This window comes from Chaetodon auriga, chromosome 10, assembly GCF_051107435.1.
Source record: "Chaetodon auriga isolate fChaAug3 chromosome 10, fChaAug3.hap1, whole genome shotgun sequence".
Taxonomy (NCBI): Eukaryota; Metazoa; Chordata; class Actinopteri; order Chaetodontiformes; family Chaetodontidae; genus Chaetodon; species Chaetodon auriga.
The window spans coordinates 25714897-25735141 of NC_135083.1; the positions used below are offsets into that span (position 1 = coordinate 25714897).

At 39.6% G+C, this 20245-nt stretch overlaps 1 protein-coding gene across 1 annotated transcript in view; it reads right to left on the bottom strand.

Annotated features, from left to right (window-relative positions):
* plch2a (phospholipase C, eta 2a) overlaps positions 1-2292 on the bottom strand; it is a 168461-nt gene extending 166169 nt beyond the window's left edge. The window contains exon 1 of the mRNA XM_076740470.1: positions 1919-2292. Within this exon, the coding sequence (XP_076596585.1) occupies positions 1919-2072 (154 nt within the window). The 5' untranslated portion in view covers positions 2073-2292. The remainder of the gene's footprint in view (positions 1-1918) is intronic.
* Between the last annotated feature and the right edge of the window lie 17953 nt (positions 2293-20245).

Below are 20245 nucleotides of genomic sequence, written 5' to 3' on the forward strand. Positions count from 1 at the left end.
TTTTTTTTTTGTCCAGCCCTCCACCTCCCTATTTTATTTAATTTTTTTCAACAATCTTCCTGCAGTTTTATGTTCTTTTATGTCATATGGTTTGTGATGCTTTGCATTACTGAAGGAGATTACAAACAAAAGAAAACTCTTTTTATCAACTCAAAACCATGTCTGTTAAATTCTTTGTCAAGCTTACCTGTGTGGTCAAAGTAATAATTAATAATATGATGTATTCCCTGGGTGAAATTCCCCGGGTGGCGTTGTTGGATTGTTAACTCAATTAGCACATTTGTGAACATTCAAAAAAAAAAAAAAAAAAAGACTGTGTATATATATTTATATTGTTATATTTTTTACTTTTTAATAGTTTATTTTTAGAAGATTGTCATGCACCAACATCACCAAAACAAATTCCTTGCATGTGTAAAATTGTACTTGGCAATAAAGCTTTTTCTGATTCTGATTGAACACGAGTTTAGCTAAGACCTTATTGGGTTACATGAGTATTAATTAATTAGAGAACTGAAATTCAAATCAGAGAGAACGTTGCCTAGCATCAATACTCAGTCCAGACCTCTGGATTCCTTCAGAATTCCATCAGTCTTTGATTTACTGGTGTGCATCAGTCCCCATCAATACCTATTTGAGCTAATTGTGCATCGCAAAAAAAAAAGCTGACCAGTTATTGATCAGTTTTACTCCAGTGCTCTCCTATCCATCTGTGACAACAACAATGAAGGCTAAAACACAGCATCCCTGTCAGAATGTCAGTGCTAATAACAACTGCAAACCTCCACACTGAATGTATTTTAAGCATTCATGGAGCCAATCAAATCGCTCCCTGCAGCAAGGCCCTCGTTTTCCTCCCAGCATTTGGAGCACTCACAAAATTCCTCTACCCTACACATCAGAGAAGCACATCCCCGGAGGTAAAAATGCTGGCTGTAGCAGCGTGACTGGTCATAGAATATAGAATATAGTAGAAAACATGGATATTGAGATGCCGCACTGCATCCAGTTAGGAAGTAAATCTCTCTCAAAATGTTCATCTAAAGAATATTCTCATCTGTACAGCTTTCTCACATCATTGTTTTGCACAGATCTCTGGTTCTCATCTCTATGTGCCATGTAATAAGGTATCAGCTGCTGATAACATCCCCACCAGGTATTTCTCTCCTTATTAACTGGTCGTATTATCCCTCAGTGTGTGCTTTACATCTGAACATGTTTATCTATTTAGCCCCAGTTACTGCTGAGTTATTACCTATCTCCCTGAGCCATAATATAGAAAGTTCAGTACTGGAAAAAAAAACAACTTAAAATGTATCCATTAAGAAATAAAGCTGAAGGTGAATCTGAAGCCCTGCTATTGACCCTTAGCCTCATTGCACCCCATATCAACGCATGAGGCCTAAAGGCGACATGGAAAATCAATCAATAAATAAAAGCTACATACATTTATAATTTTCCAAAAGAATTAGTTACCATCCCAATATACAGACTCAAGGTCAGCGGGTGTTAAAATCTCTGGGTCTGCAGAGCAAAAAATTCCATTTAGAAACATAGACTCTGCTATTACCCTCTTGGCCTTGGCAATTATCTCATTATTTATGCAGTATTCAGGTCTGTGGGATGAATATATATAATGTATGCGTGTATATATAGCACCATCCTTTTGATATAGCCAGTTATGTTGAACATCTCCTTTAAACATTGAAGCTGAAGTTGGCATAGCTGAAGGCATGCAGTAATGCCAGTGCCATCCTTCAAATGTACTATATTTTGAGACCATACACAACAGCACAACATGAGACCTGACACATTCACACTTACAGGCAGATTCCAGCACATTGTCATTTTTCCTTAATCAAACGAGCACTTATCACCACATGCAGGTTTCTCATAGGTCATAAATGCAATCACTTACCAACATTGATGATGTTGGCGGACAGGAAGTGGCTACAGGGAAGGCTGGCAGTGCTCACAAAAGAGTCTCCATCTGTTGTCACAGTAGTCCTTGACCTCAGCGATGGGTTTGGAGAATCGGTCACCATGGCCATTCTAGCAGCCACAGAATCCATGACTGCTGAGGGATGATGGGTGAGTCCGGGTGATCACACCGTGTTATCAGATTTTCAAGGTGTAGTTGCTGACCTCACACCCCAAAGAGTCTGTCTGTCAGTGCATTTACAAGCTGTTATACAAACTAGTAATTAAAAGTAGCCAAAAATGGAGCTCAAGAAACATCTCATCGTCAAAAATATTCCATAAACTCCACTCCACTGTTCAAAGTGAACATGGGATAAAGGAGGAAATGCAGCCTGAGAGGTTCCTCAAACTGAAGCGAAAAGCTAGATTGCAATGAATAAGTACTATCTAAAGCTGTCAAGCTGTCAGGCCAATCCCAAGTCAAATATTGGCAAAGAAACAGATTAAAAAATACAATCCAATATTCAAAAGTGACTTCAGTCACAGAAGGAAGTCTTTGATGAAAACTCCCAGGCACTGTCCAGAAAAGCTGCTTGAGAATATCCTCAAATGACACATTTTATTAACGCTCAGAAGCTGCAGGGGCCAAGGAAAACCTAGTCTTTCCTCTGTGAAAAGCAGATTAGGATGAAGGACATCTGTCGGAGGCCATCACTCAAAAAACCTTCTGGTCATGCTCCAAACCATAATCAGGCCAAGCTGCAGACACCTGTTGCAGAGGAGACAAGCACAAATACACAGATAGAGGAGAAATATATGAGACACATGAGAAAAACACGAGCCTCCACAAGGCTCAAAAGGACAAAAATCACTTGGGAACAAACACTGTATTGTAAACAGTAGCCGTAAGTAATATTAACCCATTTGAATTTTTGTGTATTTATACTTTAAGTACTTTCAGAGCTCAGTAGTTTTTCCTTTACTTCAGTACGTGTTGAAGAAAGCATTGTGGGTAACACTGTGATCAGCACAAAACAGAAAAGATTTGAACTAACTCCTTTCCCTTAACCCTAAACTCTAACCCTTGATATTTTTCCTGTGCCGTGCACCACAAGCTACATCCTGCAGGTGCAATGTGTAAGAATTGGCCACCTGTTAAAGGTCACTTCAAACAAATAGGGGACAGCATATCACCAGAATAACAGCCAACTGCTGGAACTGGAACTGGCCAGAAGGGGACAGAACACTGCTCTGCCTCTGATTGGCTTACCCTAATATTCCTCCTCCAATCTTAACCAACCATCATTCATCATCACTACTCATGTCTAAACCACACCAGCCCAACAAAGAAGGTAACAAGCTAGAGCCAAACAGAGGGGGTCATACCTTTGCCATGGTGGGATTTGTAATCTGGCAACTGGGACCCTTAATTGTACTGCATGTTCATGCACCCAAACACATATGTGCTGATGCATGCAGCATAGGCATTTTCATCAGGATGAAGCACAATTATTTCAGCTGAGTCTGAGCCTCCTGGAACTCTTTAGAAAAGATCGCCGTGACAGCTAACTGTTGCATACTGACAGGTTCTGTCAGAAAGCACTGCAAGCATCATATGAATCATACGAAAGCCACGGTCATGACAGCAACATAGTGATTGATTGACACACATCCAGGCAAATCAGTGTTGAATTCAGATATGTGGCGTATCATTTATGTTTTTTAATTGGGTTAGGTAATGGTAACAATATTTCTATAATGCTTTACAATTTCTTCAAAAGAGTAGCACTTTCAGTTTCATGTTGAGCTAATGCTAGTTAGCTATTTATGTACTTGCTAGCTTAATTGCTCCCAGCTGCAATATTGTCAAGTAATTATTTTAGATAGAACTCCAAGCTTTAGAGCTGAATGTTTGCAGCTGCATAACACACTGTGGATGCTGACTGTGTGCTGCTGATCTTTATACCAGCTCCAGAATAAAGAGCAAGTGATTTGTGGCTGTACCTTCCATCCTGCACCACAGACATAAGGGGACACATCCACCGTCTATTTCATATGCCAATGCCAATGCTGACTCACAAACCTCGCTTTAAAATATCATTAAAAATTTATTTGCAAAAAGCTAAGTGACTGTAAAAATACAATAAATCAGATCAGCATTCTTGTTTTCCTCAGGCTGTCTTGAAACACAATCGGCTGTTTTCACAAAAGACATTTTGACATGTGACAGACAGTAGGAAAAGCATAAAGTAGGTGTAAATTCTAATGTCTAAATTACATTAATCTGCTTCAGTTTCAAGCTCCTCTATTGTGCATGCTGGCTCACAGTCAAACTGTCATGCTGGCTCACTGTCAAGCACCTGTGCTTTTCCTGCTATGACAAATCAAAATCTCTGCTGGGGAAAAGACTGACAGAACCAAACCACTAAATAAGTAAGTCTAATTCATTGCACCTGCGTTGATGTGAACCCATACAAGCATATATTTGACCACAATCTAAATCACAATAAGATGGAGACATGACTATACTGTAGCACGCAGCTGTTCTCAGCAATAAAAATCTCTGATAAATCCGCTTTACGCCACCAGCCCAGCATGAATGTAGTGGATCATTCAGCAGATTAAGAGATGATGGAGACCAATCCAGAACTAAAAGGAGAGAATTTACCTCTATCAGATGGACACAAACACAAGTCCAATGAATGAAAATTCTGTGTCTGCTGGATGTGAATAGGCAACTGCTTGGTGAGATAGTGACAGGTGATAGGTGAAGGTGATATTAATTACATTTATAGTTTATTGGATATCACTGTGTTGGTATTGTTCCTACAACATCATAGTTAATGTTGCTGCAGGACCATCACTGCAACTGACCAAAATGCAACAAAGTCTGTATTGGGAGCAGATAATGGTGGGTGAATAATTAAGCACAGAACTTCAGTGACTGAGGTTTGGTTCATTTGTGGAGCTTATTGTTTTACGGTTGGCTTGTTATTTTAAGTTATTATTATTGTTTTCACTTTCTTCTTTATTTTCAGTTTTCTGTCACAGTTTGGCTACATTTAGGCCACAAAACTACTTGGTTAGGTTTAGGAAAAGATTGTACTTTGTTTTAAAATAGAATCTTTCACAGTGTTAACTCTAACTTCATGTTAGAAAGGTTAACTTCTGTTGCAAAGCTTCGGCTTCAAACAGTGTCAGTGGCAATGATGGTCTTGGAGCAATATAATGACACTGCTGTAGGAACAACACCAATATCAGATCATGCTATATTTATTAGGTGGTTTTAAATGTGTTCTGGTGGCCCCAAGTGACCAAAAAATATATTAATGCAGCTGTAGCTTGTGGGGCTGCTGGATTTATGAGATCTTGAGATCAGGAGAGGAGAATACATCTTACCAGACTTCAAGCTCTGTGCTTGTAGCCAAACCGCAATTATTTTGGACCAATCAGCATCCTATGAGGGACTGGAAGCTACAGGTGTGGTTAAGTTGTCATGGCAGAGAGAAGAGAGAGATGCTACTTTTCATTTGAAAGCAAGAATAGCAATTCCTAATGAGGTTAGTGTTGATGCTGCTCTGGCATCAGATACATCAGAACTAGAGAGTATTTCTTCATTGAAGAAGATCAAGGAACAGTGCTGAAGGCTTTTATCAATGGAAAAGATGTTTTCACTCTTCACCTGACTGGCAAGAGTACTACTACAACATCATATGGTTCATTAACCTGATTGGTTGAAATTAGCCCATGTTAACCAGTAACAGACAGACGCCACCCAGGCTCTGGGTGGTCAGCGATCTGCCTCAACTGGTTATCGTTGCACTCCTATAATATAGTTGGACTTTCAATAGACAGCTTAAAAACAAGACATCAACATCGATCCAGCAGAGGCTACAGAGGTCCGGTTAACTCACTTCTTTCATACCCACAGATTTATACATTTTCAAACTATGCTTCAAACCCAACTGATGCCAAACTGGCTTACTAAATACAATGGACAAATCAGGTGGACCAATCACAAACTGCTACACACTCCAGAATTGACAAAGAGCCAATAACAGACCCATATATTAGCTTAAAAATAGCATCCTAGATTGTTGTGTCTGTCTCATTGTGCATAAAAACCAGCTCTAACTGATGACTGAAGACTGAGTTCAGGGGTCACTGAGTGTCACTGGAAGCCCCCTTTGGGCTCTCTAAAACTTCAGTTGACCTCAGATTCCTTTAATGATGCTGTTCTATTTGGATGTCACAGCACAAGCCGAACATATTAAATGATTCAGATACTAGCTGTGAAAAAATAAAACTGAGGGCAGCAGTAAACTGACACAAAACTGTAGACAGAGAAAGAAAGGCTAAAATGTGGAGACCAACAAAAAACATGAATGTGACTTAGAGTTTAAAATGTCAAGAAAAAAAAAACATGCAAAGTCTGTTAAGGATTTCAAGACATTCATTTGCTCTAGTTTGATACAAAACTTCAGTCTATGTACAATGCAGCATGACAGCTGCCGACATGTTACGCCACACCTCTGACTGACTTCACCCTCCTACCTAAACTTCTTTTGTTTCTCTTTGTTAACCTTTCCACCCTCTGCCTCACATCACTCCCAGCGACCCACCCACATAAAGATTAGATAAACAAGAACACAGTTACCTCTCTGAAAGGCTCCTATAAATCAGCTTTTAAAGTTGGAAGCTTTAATGTTGTGTATGTGATCCACCCTGCTCCCTGCTATGGACTGAACAATGTGTGTGTGTGTGTGTGTGTGTGTGTGTGTGAGAGAGAGAGAGAGAGAGAGAGAGAGAGAGAGAGTCAGTTAGGGCTAGCTAGACATGGTGGGCCGGCTGGAGGACGTGTTGAGAACTGCTTTTAGAAGGTTGGCGGTCAGATTGCCTGTGCTGCAGGTCTGAGCACGTTCTTGTTACCATCAAACACTCATATACACATGTGTGTGTGTCTGTGTGTGTTTGTCAGTGCTTGGGGTGATGTGTGTGATTACGACTTGGAATGTGAAGTGGTAATTCCAATGCCAACATGCTGTCGGAAGTGTTTTGTCCATTCATTGATTCATCTCTAAGACAAGAATTTCGAAATAGTGTTAAATTCAGGTGAACTTTGTAGTTCACTTCAGTAGTACACCACATTGTGGAGCAATTTTTGAAATATGTTTACTCCTGTTTGGAGGATGTTGTAGAGAAACCCATCTATAGTGAAAAGTAGACCTGTTCCAAACAGTAATCAGTGGATCATAGAGGACATGAAACATTTCTTAAACCCTTGGTATTCAATATTCGTTCTGTGCTTCAGGAGAAACAGGATGTTCATTTCCCAGATCATATATCATATCATATCATATAATCAAGTGGCATAGAGTTGTGCTCAGTATCCATCATTAAGACCAGCTCAAAGTAGACCACTGGCAGTAATAGCATTGTCTCAGTCAACTTTTATGTGGGACTAACAAGCTAAGTTACTGTCTTACTGATGCTAAACTGAAGATAAAATCAATATTAGTTACATTATTAATATTGCCACAGTTACAGGTTATCTGGACAATTCATTGAAAACCTTCAGATTCTGTCAGCATCCATTTGTTCATCTAAATGAGCTGAATGAGTATACCAACAGCAGATATCTAGTCAAACTCACCAGGCTTAGAGCTAAGGCTCCCAATGTTTTATTGTTGAGTGGCAACTGAAGGGATTTAGTATAATATGTGATGGCCTGTTAGTGACTGGTGAAGGCAAAAGGCTTAGTGGTAATTAGATCCTCTAGACTGAACAACAATTTATTTCACTAATGATAATCAATAGAGTGAGAGAATAAATGAATGAATATGTTGTTGGGTGAGACTCATTTTTGGACGCAAGAGATGCTTAGGCTATAAAAACACACAGAAAAAAAGATAATAGGCAGAAGATTGTGTCTAAAAAAGCCTTTGTGGAAATGCGAGACAAGCATCTAGCCTGTCCACTTATCTTTGACGTGTCCCAACACGTACATGTAGTGACTTTTCTTAGACAAGCCACACTGCTGCTGGAACAGAGTTTGTTTGTTTATTGACCGTTCAGCATTAGCACAGGTTCATAAAGACAATTAGCAATTATTCAGGCTTGTTACAAGGGCGTCACATAAACAAAATCATCATATTTGACCCAATAAGGAATCCTGAATGGACATTTTGTTGTTGCATGTTAATGCTGTGTTGTTATGGATATCAGCACTGTTTTGGAAGCGTGAAACTCAAAGAACATTGTGTTAATAGTGACGACAGTTAAAACAATGTGTTTTTGTTGCTTTCAGTTGTCTATTTAAATACAATCTATTACGTAAGCGGGGGTTTGTTAGGGGACCCAACCCTGCTGTAACTATGACATATGATTGTTTAGATAGCAAAAAGAAACATATTGTTGCATATATAGTTTCATCCAAAATGAGATTTTCTCTGTATGACAAGGATATCTGCTACACCAAAGGGATGCCACCAAGAATCTTATCATTACTTCTAATCTATTTCTATTGTTATGAGTGCTCTGTCACGCACCTGTGAAGAACTCCGGATGTGCACACCTTTGCTTTTTTCTTTTTTAATATTCTCTATACAAGACACCTCAGTTTGCACCTCACAGAGTGATGGCAGGAATGACAGTCAGAAAATTAACAATGGGAAATAACTGTGGTTTCACTTTTCATATCAAGTAATACCAGGTAGTGGTCCACAGCTCCTAAACCTGACCTGTGGAAAACCTACTGAAACCCAAACTGCATAAATAAATGTACAAAAATGCCAATAAACAGGCCCAACAAAGACGAACAGAGACACTGGGAGTAGTTTGATGCTTCAACAATTAACAAGCAGCCACAGTCAAAATGAGCAACAAAAGGTCATTTTTCCTGAACTTCACAGTTCACCCTCCATCTGCATCAAAAACCCCATACTCAAAGCTGCTAACAATTCCTCTTGGATCCACTTGAGTATTAGACATATTGACACACTGGACACTTCTGTCCCATGTTGGTTCTTGCATAGACGAAAACCAAGTAGACCTATGAAACGTCAAGGGCCAGAATCACCAATATTTGTTTTTTTAAAAGCAGTGAATGTACTATCATGTAGTGAATGTGTTATGACTTGAATGCATTATTAATAGGCTAATGTGTTGCTCTTCCTGGGGTTCCTTCCATCAAATTAAGGCTGTAAGGACAGAGGATGCCGAAGGCTGTACAGATTGTAAGGCCCTTTGGGCAAATTTGTGATTTCTGTTTTTTGATTCTGATGTAAATAAAATTGACTCGACTTCCTTCTGAATAAACTGCATAACTTAATAACTTACATAACCAGCAGACACAGATCAACATAAGCATTCATTTGGAGTCTTCTTTGTGTTCACCTGATAGACCTTGTATATCCAATATTCATTCTCCTTTTAGCTGTGATTTGGTTTTTGGTTTCAGGGAAATATCTGTCTCTTTAGCTACTAAATGTTCTACTTCATTCACCAGCTCATCTCTAACTGTGTCTGTCTGCGGTTTGGTCCTGAGCAGGTAGTGTACAGTGGGTTTATTGGAGTTTTTTCTGTGACTGAACAAACAGAAAAGTTGCAGGCCATAAAACCAAAAGACTGAGGTGAAACAGACGATGAAGATGACAATGAAATGTTGTTTGCACAGACAGTTTCTCTACTATTTGATAAAAGTAGCTAAAATACATTGATCCAATTGATGCTAGTATTTGGTAGAGGTAGTATTGATATTTAAGGTATCAATCCAGTCACCCCTGAATGAAATTATGTTGAACTTATATGTGGAAAAAATAACTTTCATCAAAACTTTCCATCATGCTTTAGTGGGAGACTGAATTCTCACGTGTAGTGTCATATGTTGAGCAAGGCTGTTATGAAAGGTAATGACAGTAAAATGGAACAAAAGAGTTCCTCAAGGCAGTAACATTAAACTGCTGGTCAACACCCTTTTTGTACAGCAAGTTAGAGACAAGCTCAAGCACAGTCATGCACTTAACATCCATTTCACAACACCAAGCCTGACTAAATCGACGGAGAGAGCAAAAGCTTTCACATTCAGCCCTGTGAATGAAATACAACCATATGTGTACTGTACAGCCTGCGGATCAGTCAGATCACGCTGGCTGTCATTGAAGTGTCAGAGAACAAGTCTCCTGGGAATAAAATCTCCACAGCCACTATGACATATTGAATAATGCATTAAGAATATTGTCAAAGGGTGAGTCAGGCTGCGTCAGCTCTCTGCAGAGTGTGTTTCAGCTTGTGATTTTGACTGTGCCGGGAGTTGTTGTGACTAGCTTCTTGCACACTCTTTCGTAGTACTGGCTGCTTTCCTGAGCTTCCTGTGAGTGGGAGAATGACACAGAGTAGAAGACATGTACATACACACACACATTGGATTTTTAGTGGTATTTAAGAGCTGATGTATGTTATCAGAGTTATTGAGGAGTGTATGTATGTGTATGCATGTGTGTGTGCATGTGCATTGTGCATTAAATTGCTACATCTGGTTATGGGATTTAGCATGTGCACATACAGTATCTCTGCCAGTAGCCAGTTATTACATGCCAACAGTCTAAAGGCAAACTAACACAATGGTTCTTTCTCCACACAGACATATGCAATAAGACCCATTCAGTGCACATAATTTCAACAGGTTTCATGAAAGTGTGTAATCAGTGGCATCCAAGTAAATGTGCATACATGCTGCAGAAAGGAAGGAATTTTGCTTAATCCCTCTAGTTTCAAATCAAATGCTAAAAGATGGCTCATCTCTGGGGTCAAATAACTAACAGCTAGTTCTTCTACCTAGAAATATCCAATATAACTAACTAACTTGGGCTAAATAGTGTAATTTACTTGTCATTGTGGTCATGTGACAGCACAGTGTGCTGTGTAGGCCAGAATCATTGGATGGGAATGACTAATCCCACACTGTCATAAATCAGTAGCCCACTGTACAACTCACTGATTGGCAACATTGTCCACAATAGCATATACAGAGATATAGCGATATAAAGCAGATATAGGGATAGCAGCCATCATGTTAATGGACGGACAAAATATGTGCTGGCTGACAAATTTATAATGTCTCACTGTATATATATATCATTGTACCATCCAGCTCTGTAGGGTTTAGTGAGAGCCAGGCCACACAAATGATTTCTGCTGCGTGAGCACTGGGCCAGAAGAATGGTGGCATGGGTCTTTCCCATCCATCCATCCATCCATCCATCCATCCGTCTGTCTGACACCAGTTCACAGCAAGATATCTGTACAATGTGTCTGATTACCATAAAATTTCTATGGTCCTCAGGGGATTGTTGCAAATGATATTTGATTAACTTTACCTGTGATCCACAATCAGATCAAAATTTGCCCTTGTTAATGTTTTAGTCCATGAGAAAACAAATGGGTTTTCAAATTTCAGTAAGACTTGCTTTGGATATTACCTAGTGTATGTAAATTGTGACCCCTGTATATTTCCAATAGCACCAACAGGAGGCCATATATGCCAACCTCGTGTCATTCCTAGAGTATCAAACACCAATGCTTTATTACACCCCATAGCCTCTCATACAGACACACAAAGGTACCCTTGAGCATCTGTATGACTTACAACTAACAACTAACTCCAATGTGAACCCATCTGCAGCAATATTAAATGCTCAGATCAAGGTAACATTTCATTCTGTTAAATGAATAAATGCATGTACATCCACACACAGCACCAACAGCAGCACGCTTTCCCTGGAGGTTGGATTGTTTTCAGTCTCCAAGGTCTTTATCCCAGGTGAGGTGCCTGGTTTCGATGCTGTTAAATCCCGCATGACTGAGCTGAAACAGGCTGAAAACTGACACCCTGCTGAAAAACAAGCCTCCACAAAAGGGATAGAGAACTAGCTTTTCCCATCAACCCCACACATGTTCATTGCTACCAAGGTTGGGTGATACAGTTGACCAGCCGCATGTCACAGGGTGTGTGTAGTGTGTTCGTCTGAGGAGAGTCAAGAAGTTACACACACACAGTTATTATGCTTCTTCTATAGCTGATCTAGCTAAGACCAAACAGGATGAGGAAAACTATGAAAATAAGCTTTTTAAAATATCTGCCAACCCTGCTGCTCTCTGTCATGGTTCTGTCTCATGTCAGGTTTTCTACTTCCCTACTGAGACAAGAGAGAACAAATAAGTGTGACAGGAAAACACTGGAAGCTTCAATCTCTACACACACTTCAGCTTTCACCGTTTGCTCCACATCACTGAATGGTCTGGCAGGACTGATGCTGCCTTAAATGTCATGTGGGACAAACCGCGACGGTACAAGCACAGTGTTTGGAGGAGAGCAGGAGAGTGGTAAAACAGCATTGGCCGTGCTGTCCTGTAGTTCATGAAAGTGTTGGTCATCATCAGGTCACAGTTTGAATTTGTCCAATACTTGGAATTATGAACAAATATGACCAAAACTAACAAGATTCACGTCGACTTCAGCTGTACCCTGTTTAGTGCTAACTAGAGAATGATAGCATGTCAACACATGTCACACCAGCATTAAACTCAAAGCATCACTGTGCTCATGTTCATCTACACAGAGGCGCTTGCATGGTTGTAGACTCTTTCGTAGAAGGCACTTTTCCTGTTTCATCTGTCAGCGCTGGCAAAGTCAGCCCACGTTCAATTTTCCTCCAGTTTTTGTTCAGTGAACAGACATAAAACAAGAACATGGTATGGTCAGTCATTGGTAACCTTAAAGGTCCAGTGTATAGGAATTAGAGGCATCTAGTGGTGAGGTTGCATATAGCAACCAGTTGAATACCCCTCACCTCATCCTCCCCGAAGCCCCTAGGAGCACTGAAGATGGCTTTTAAATAAGGTAAAAACATTACAAGCCCTCTCTGGAGCCACTGTTTGGTTTGTCTGTTCTGGGCTATTGTAGACACTGTAGACTGTAGATATAAAGAGCTCATTCTAAGGTATTGAAAATATGACAATTCTTATTTCCAGGTGATTACACCCATGAAAACACATTGAGAAATATTTTATTCCATTCCTGCCAATAGATCCCTGTAAATCCTGAAATCCCTTTCAGTGTCAACTAAAATTTGTTGTAGTCATAAAGTTATTTAAGGCACTTTTAAAATCAGCTTACTACCACTTTAAAAAGTGAGATTTAAGAGTCAAGTCCAAATAAGACTAGATGACGTCACTGAATATCTGTGTATTCTGATAAACTCCCACTTGTTTCTCAATCTGTAATGTAATCTGGTTCTGTGTTACAAACTCTCCTGACACCTCAGGTTACAGATGAACATGTGAGGACAACACCGTCTTGGACTGTTGTAATAGTGCTTGTTCAAAAAAAAAAAAAAAGAGAGACTCTGTTAGGGCTTTCTATGCATGTGCAAAATCTATGCCTAAAGGGATGATTTCGTCATTATAGCCTCATTAACCTCCAGACTTTGGTAAGAATCATCTCAGACAATGATTAGCACAGAGAATTGTTACAGGTAGTTTCAGGAATGATCAGGCTGAAATACACCAAACTTAGCCATGTCTTTTCTTAAAAAAGTAATTTCGAACGGAATTTAAAAATATCACCATCTAAAGTAGAGGATATACAGCATGGTACCAAAGAATGCATTTCATAAGCATGCAGTGTTTGATGATTTTTCCACAATAAAAGTGAGACAAAAAGTACAAAAGCGAATTAGTTAAGAAGCAGCAACAAAACAGCTTTGACAAACCAGGATAACGTGTAAGCCAACACTTCTTTTGAAAGGCACAACATCTACAACCAGTGTCAAAGTTGGTGACAGCTGTAGTCTCTGAATGCTCAGAAGATGTGAAAAGAATGCATGCTGCAAATGTGACTAAAATTTCACTGACAAACCCTTAACTGCGTGTCTAAGTTTATAACTCTAACCCCCCTATGGTTAAACAAGTAACTAAATAACAAACCAATCTACATTTTCATCAAAAGATCAAGACTAAAACTAAATTGAAATCAGGTGTCAACATTAGGATTTTGCTCAGCATTATGGTTCTAAAAAGCAAGAAAAAAATTCTTTCCCACTAACAAAAGACTTTTCTCCACCAACAGACATTTGACAGTCAAAAGGAAAGTTATCAGCTCATTTCCAAGTCAGATATGGTTTTTCTTTCTATATGGTCAACCAGGTGGTGCAGAACAGTCGGCATGTGGGCAACGGATCTGAAAAGGTCATAGTGACTCACAACCAGATGCACAAGTCAAAGAGTAGGAAATGATTTGGGAAAAAGAAAAGGAATAAACTGCTGCTCTGAAAAGGTCAGGAAGTTTGTTCCAAACTTACACAGACAATAAACCGGGAGATTGGAGGTTGCTTTGGGTTTCTGGCCATAAGGACATTCCCTGCATGGCTTTTTTCAAAGAAACAGCATAATGTGTGGTCTCTACCTCTGAGAATGTAAATGTCATTTTTTCTTGTTTGGACCTGCTGTCACTTTCATATAGATGGGCTGCAGTGGTAATTGCACACTTCAGACACATTAATTGCTGTTTCCACTGCTCTGTGTTTAAGCTGTGCTTGATTTTCTAATGTAATGACTGCTGGGTGGTGTCACTACACAGTACTTACAGATAGACATGCTGTCTCTTGTTTGCCAGTGATTTGGCAGAATAACAAGTCATCTAGTTTTGTTAATGATTCAGAATATTATAGGTGATGACAGTCAGCATCATAAAAATTCTTCCTCAGAATACTTTCTGAACATAGTCTTTCCAGTCAGACACACATACATGCACACACACACAGTGTTCAGTAGTAACTGATTGGTTAAAGTTCAACATTTCATATTGTGGTTAGCTAGTTAACTGGAAGTCGGGGAAACAAGAACATTTAACAAAAGCATCTACTGTATCCTCATCTGTTGTATCTGGCCTGTTTAATCTATACAGGTTGTGGTTTTGGGGGAAGTTATGTGCTGGATCTGTTTCTTGACAAATAAGTATTGATTAAATAATCTAGATGTGTGTTAGATAGTGATTAGTTTGTTTCATCCATACATCAGAATTTATAGCCATTGTAGACCAGTAGTGTTGTTCATCAAGACACAACAAATTGTCAGTTTTACATGTCTATGTACACATTAATAAAACAAAACACACCATGTTAAGTAATGAGCTTCAGACTGGGTTTGTGCAGCGCCAGGCTAGCTGTTAATGCTAAGCTAAGCTAACCAAATCCTGCTCCAGCTCTGTAACATACAGACAGGAAACTGTCTGAAGATCTGAATTCGTCTTCTTCTTTTTTTTTAACAGATGTGAATTAGCTACTATTTGATATTCATTGGAATTAAATAGAGCAATCAGCTGTGATTCAATCCAATAAGAAAGATGCAAATGAAACGTCACACTTTTTGATTAAAAATTCACTTTGAATAAGTTAAAAACAACAGAGGGTAAGGTCTCACACACAGCAAGAGGAGACATTAGTATTGAAACACTGTTTCTAATAAATCCTTCCAGGTTAATGTTTTTACCTGTGTGATACATTTTTCTTACTGTCAACGAATCCTGTGACAAATCCAGACCAACAATAAATGTATCTCACCATCAGGTAGTGTGTGTGTGTGTGTGTGTGTGTGTGTGTGTGTGTATCAAAGCCTGATATATTCTAATCTTGCCAAAAATGTTAAAAACACGTGGCTCACTGATGAGCCACGCTGCTCACTGATGAGCCACGCTGTTGCACTGGGTGACATGCTCACCAGAATACAGACGCTCTCAGACACACGGACTGGTTTAGTTTGCCTCAATACTACATAAACCATGCTGTTGCTTCAAATACTCTTTAGAGCACAAAATATGGATTAGTCTGCCACTTAATATAGTCCCCAACAAATGCATTATTTCCTTCTGTTTGAGTAAGGTTGTATAAAAACTACAGTTGGCAACAATAGATTGAAACAATATACTTGTGAGCCATTGTAAACATTTACCACTGGAAAATATGATAATATATATAAAGTATCATAATGCCAAACCTGTCTTTTAACCTTCAGTCCTCTGTGCAGCAGATGCTAAGTTATCCTGTGCTTTTGTACCCAGGATAGGCCAGCCTCCAAAATCCATGGGTCCTACACATCCCACAATGCAGCTCAGTTGTGTCAGTCATTATCCCTCCTTGGCTAGTAAACGTTCACATCTCCAGTCTGTAATGCAGGTCTTCTTTTCAAAATGAGTGGTCTCCCAGTCGATGTGATGTCAGTAAAGAAATATTACACTAATGTTCCTCATATTTTTACAGGTTGTGTGACTCCCACAATGGTTAGATTAACTTTAGCATGTAAAATCTGTAAAATGCTGCTTAAAAAACAAATTAAATTGAAGCCACAATGCATAAGTGGGTACATTTATCATTTATGAGGACTGAAAGATTTTCTCCTTTTAAACTTGTGTTGTTTTGTCTGAAGAGGGCCAGCTTTGGACTATGTAGTATACAGTCACTTTGAGTGTGCACAGTCCTATCAGCGCCAAACAAACCCCTGTTTGTTTTACCTTATGGCCTCATAAAAAGTCTTATGGTACAATACTCTCTGACTTCAAACAGGGTGTGTGGACAACATGGCGGGGCTGTACTCATGCTTTCATGCCCCTCAGATAGACTACTTCCACTAAGCCAAGGGCTAATAAGACTGTGAACACATGTCTGTCTGTACTGCACTGATCTGTAGATGACGCTGTCTCACTTACTCTGCATCATATTTATTCCACCTTGGAAACATGCCAGAATATTGTTTATTGATTATAGTTCTGCTTTTTATACACCTGTACCATCCAAGCTGGTGTTAAAACTCAGGGGTTTTGGTCTTCGCAAGTCCATCTACAGTTGGCTATTTGATTTTTTAACAGGCAGGCCCCAGACTGTGTGAACAGGCAATTCATTCTCATCTACATCAACTCTTAGGACTGCCACACCACAAGGAGGCTGTCTGAGGCTCCTAATGCACAGTTTGTTGTACCCATGACTGGGCTGCAGGATATGACTACTATAATATCATAAAATTTGATCATGACACCACAGTGATTGGACTGATAAGTGACCCAGCGCCATGGTGTCATGACAACAATCTCTCTCTTAAGGTCAATAAGACTAAATAAATCATTGTTTAGTTTATCGGAAGATGACAGGGAATTATACTCCATCTACACATGACCTGTAAAATTGTTGGCAGTTACATTTACAACACTCGCTGCAAAAAGAAAGCCCATGAAAGGACACCAAGCATCCGGTTCATGCTCCTTCCATCTGAGTTATTATTTTTTATTTATTTTTTTATTTTTTGCTCCACATGCTGCTGAATAGCTGACACTGACATGCACTGATTTCTTTTTGTAAATAGCATATATGCAATGTTTCTGTGAGTGCACTGGGTTCAATGTTATGTGGGTTGTAGAAGTTACTGTTATGTGAGCTATGATGGTTGCTGTGGGCTTGAAATCTTATGGTATGAATGGTCTGTATTTACCTAAACAAATGATGAGAGAGCAGCGACACAAGCTTTTCACTGTACTCGTACACGTAACATTAAACTTGAACTTGATGTATGACTTTCCCGCCCCCACAGGTACTGCAGGAAATCAGACGTCTGCAGTAGACGGAACATAAATTAGACAAGTTGCAAAACAAAATACACTTGAACCACCGTCTTAACAATGGATAATTCACTCTATGTGTCTGTATCCATACTTGACCGCACATAGCAGGAACAATTAAGGCCTCAGTATGTTTCAAATTACATATATCATCTCATCCAACCACATTTAGTATTTCTGTATGCTCCAAATGACCACACTTGAAAGCAGGATGAAAAGCCTGCCATCATAAAGAGGAGAGGGGTCAGAAGATGCACAAATGCAGAGGTCTTCCTCAAGGGCATGGTGTTGTACCTGATGGTTCACATGAGATGTGTCAGAAGTAGTTGTGTGAAGAGTAACGAAAGAGAAACTAAAAGCCTGGCCATTCACTGCTGATTGTTTTGGAAAGTTCCTCCATTTAGATGCAGTTAGATGAGCTGACAAGCACTTTGCTTGAAGTATACTGAGGCCTTTAGCATTAAAACATACTTGTGCAAACGTAATGATAAAAATAGATAAGTCAATCATACCTCTACACTCATGTAATCATTTTACGATCTCATGGCCCTGTCAGCAGGACCACATCGCTTTGTCCTTGCCTTCCAGCAACTACAAAAAAATGCTACTGGTGTTCTCCAGTCTGCCAACACTGCCAAGGTTTGTTTAATTCAGACTGGAATCAGTCCTGTGTTAAAACAATGCAAGTGGTTGCATTGGTGGAGATGTGCTTCAGGTACCAGTGAGTCATGAATTTCAATCCAGTTTGAGGGTTTTTCAGGCACCAAAACACTGCACAGAAGCAAATAGCAGTGGCGCGCTTATTTCTCCATCCATCCAGCCTGACCTCCTCCCAACAAAATTTTGTGGCTGTGTATCATCATCTTGCCTTTGCTCTTAACAGATCCACATTATTTCATTTTAAACAAACAACAGTGAATCCTTATTTTTCTTAGAAACCTTCTGGCACCTTTTCATTGATCACAAGAACCTTTCAGTCATACACATAAAACCCAGAACCTCTAAAACCTGTACAGGAACATCATCAACCATGTATGAAACCCCTTTAGAACCATTCTCAAGGATGACATGTGCCTGTAGAAGCAGATCAAGGTGTGTGTGTGTGTGTGTGTGTGTGTGTGTGTGTGTGTGTGCCGTCTGGGAGGTTCAGTGTAAATCCCAGACATGACATATGCTTGACACTACAGCTGAAACAGATGTTGTCTGAGGTTATTAATGGCCTAACTTCCTCTGTGTCTCCTCAGCAGGTGTAAGCTCAGTTTCCTTTTCCTTCCACCTCTGCATGTGTGTGTGTGTGTGGGTGTGTGTGTGTGTGTGTGTGTGTGTGTGTTTTCTGTGAGCATGGGTCCTTGGGGTCCTTTAAGGATGTCCCTTTGCAAACAATCTGCCACCTACGCACACTCTAGCTCAGCTTCTGTGTACTGTAGGGGTGTAACAGCAGACGGAACTCATGGTTTGGTTCATGCCCTGGTTTAGGAGTCACACTTCGTTTTGACACATACATAAATGGGGGTAGGTTTCTTTTCATCTGGGTAACTGTCAGATGTGCCCGAGCATGTTCGATGTGTTTCCATTCACATATTCTACAACAGTGAAGTAATGCCTTGTCTCACCCACAGCTCTCTCTCATTTGCTGTTGTAGCTGACTGGAAACACAAATTGTTCCCAAACAACTGATTTAAAGCACACAGGCAGGTTTCGAGCTCTGATGTTTCATTTGTGTTCACAATACTGTGACAGACTCTTACACTTGTCCGCTTGTTGTGCTACCCTCAGCACATGATGCTAACAGTACACAGCTAAAAGTTTCCTGGCAGAACTCACTCATACATACAAATACAATATACCAAGTAGTCTAACTGTGGCTGTGGGCACCGGACTGTGACCCTGAACTGTGACCCCCGTACTGTAACGGTTCAGCATGTACACACGTATCACTACAGCCACATGTGAAATGACATGTATTATATTTGAGTACAATATGTTCACATGGAACATCACATCTGAAAACATTTGTCCTTTGCGATGCATTCAGATAACGTAGGCGCATGCGATTTTCAAATATTTCACAATGTAAGACATCATGTGTGAAAACAGCAGTTTCTCATGTAAAATGCTGTTTCACAAATTGACGCATCACACGTGTTTCACATATGAAACACTGATTTTTTTTCATTTAACACAAGAATATGATATGTTTACTATAATTTCATTATCAGCAAAAGGTTTTAGCTTCCTATTAATTGTTGTTTTACAAGTTGAAGGTCAATAAATCTCAGGGAATATTGAATATTACTTGCACATAAACAGTCCAACTGAAAGATATTCAATTGGATATTCATGCCGATGTGGATTAGGAATACTCATCAAAGCTCTCCTAAAAGGACTGAAATGGTACAGAATCAGATCAGTTGTATATTGAAAGCCATAGCTGTGATTTCATGGATGCATGATGATGTGTATCTGTTGTCATCATGTGCTGCTGCTCTGCTCAGTCATCCAGCTCAAATCTTGTAAATATAATGCACCTGATTTATTTCATGTAGAATCCAGCAGCACTACGGAAAACTGACTGGTACGTAACCTGAGCGTCAAGGAACATTTTTACCTTTCTCTTGTCTGATCAGATTTTCAGGGAGTTGTTCCGAAGACTTTTTAGCA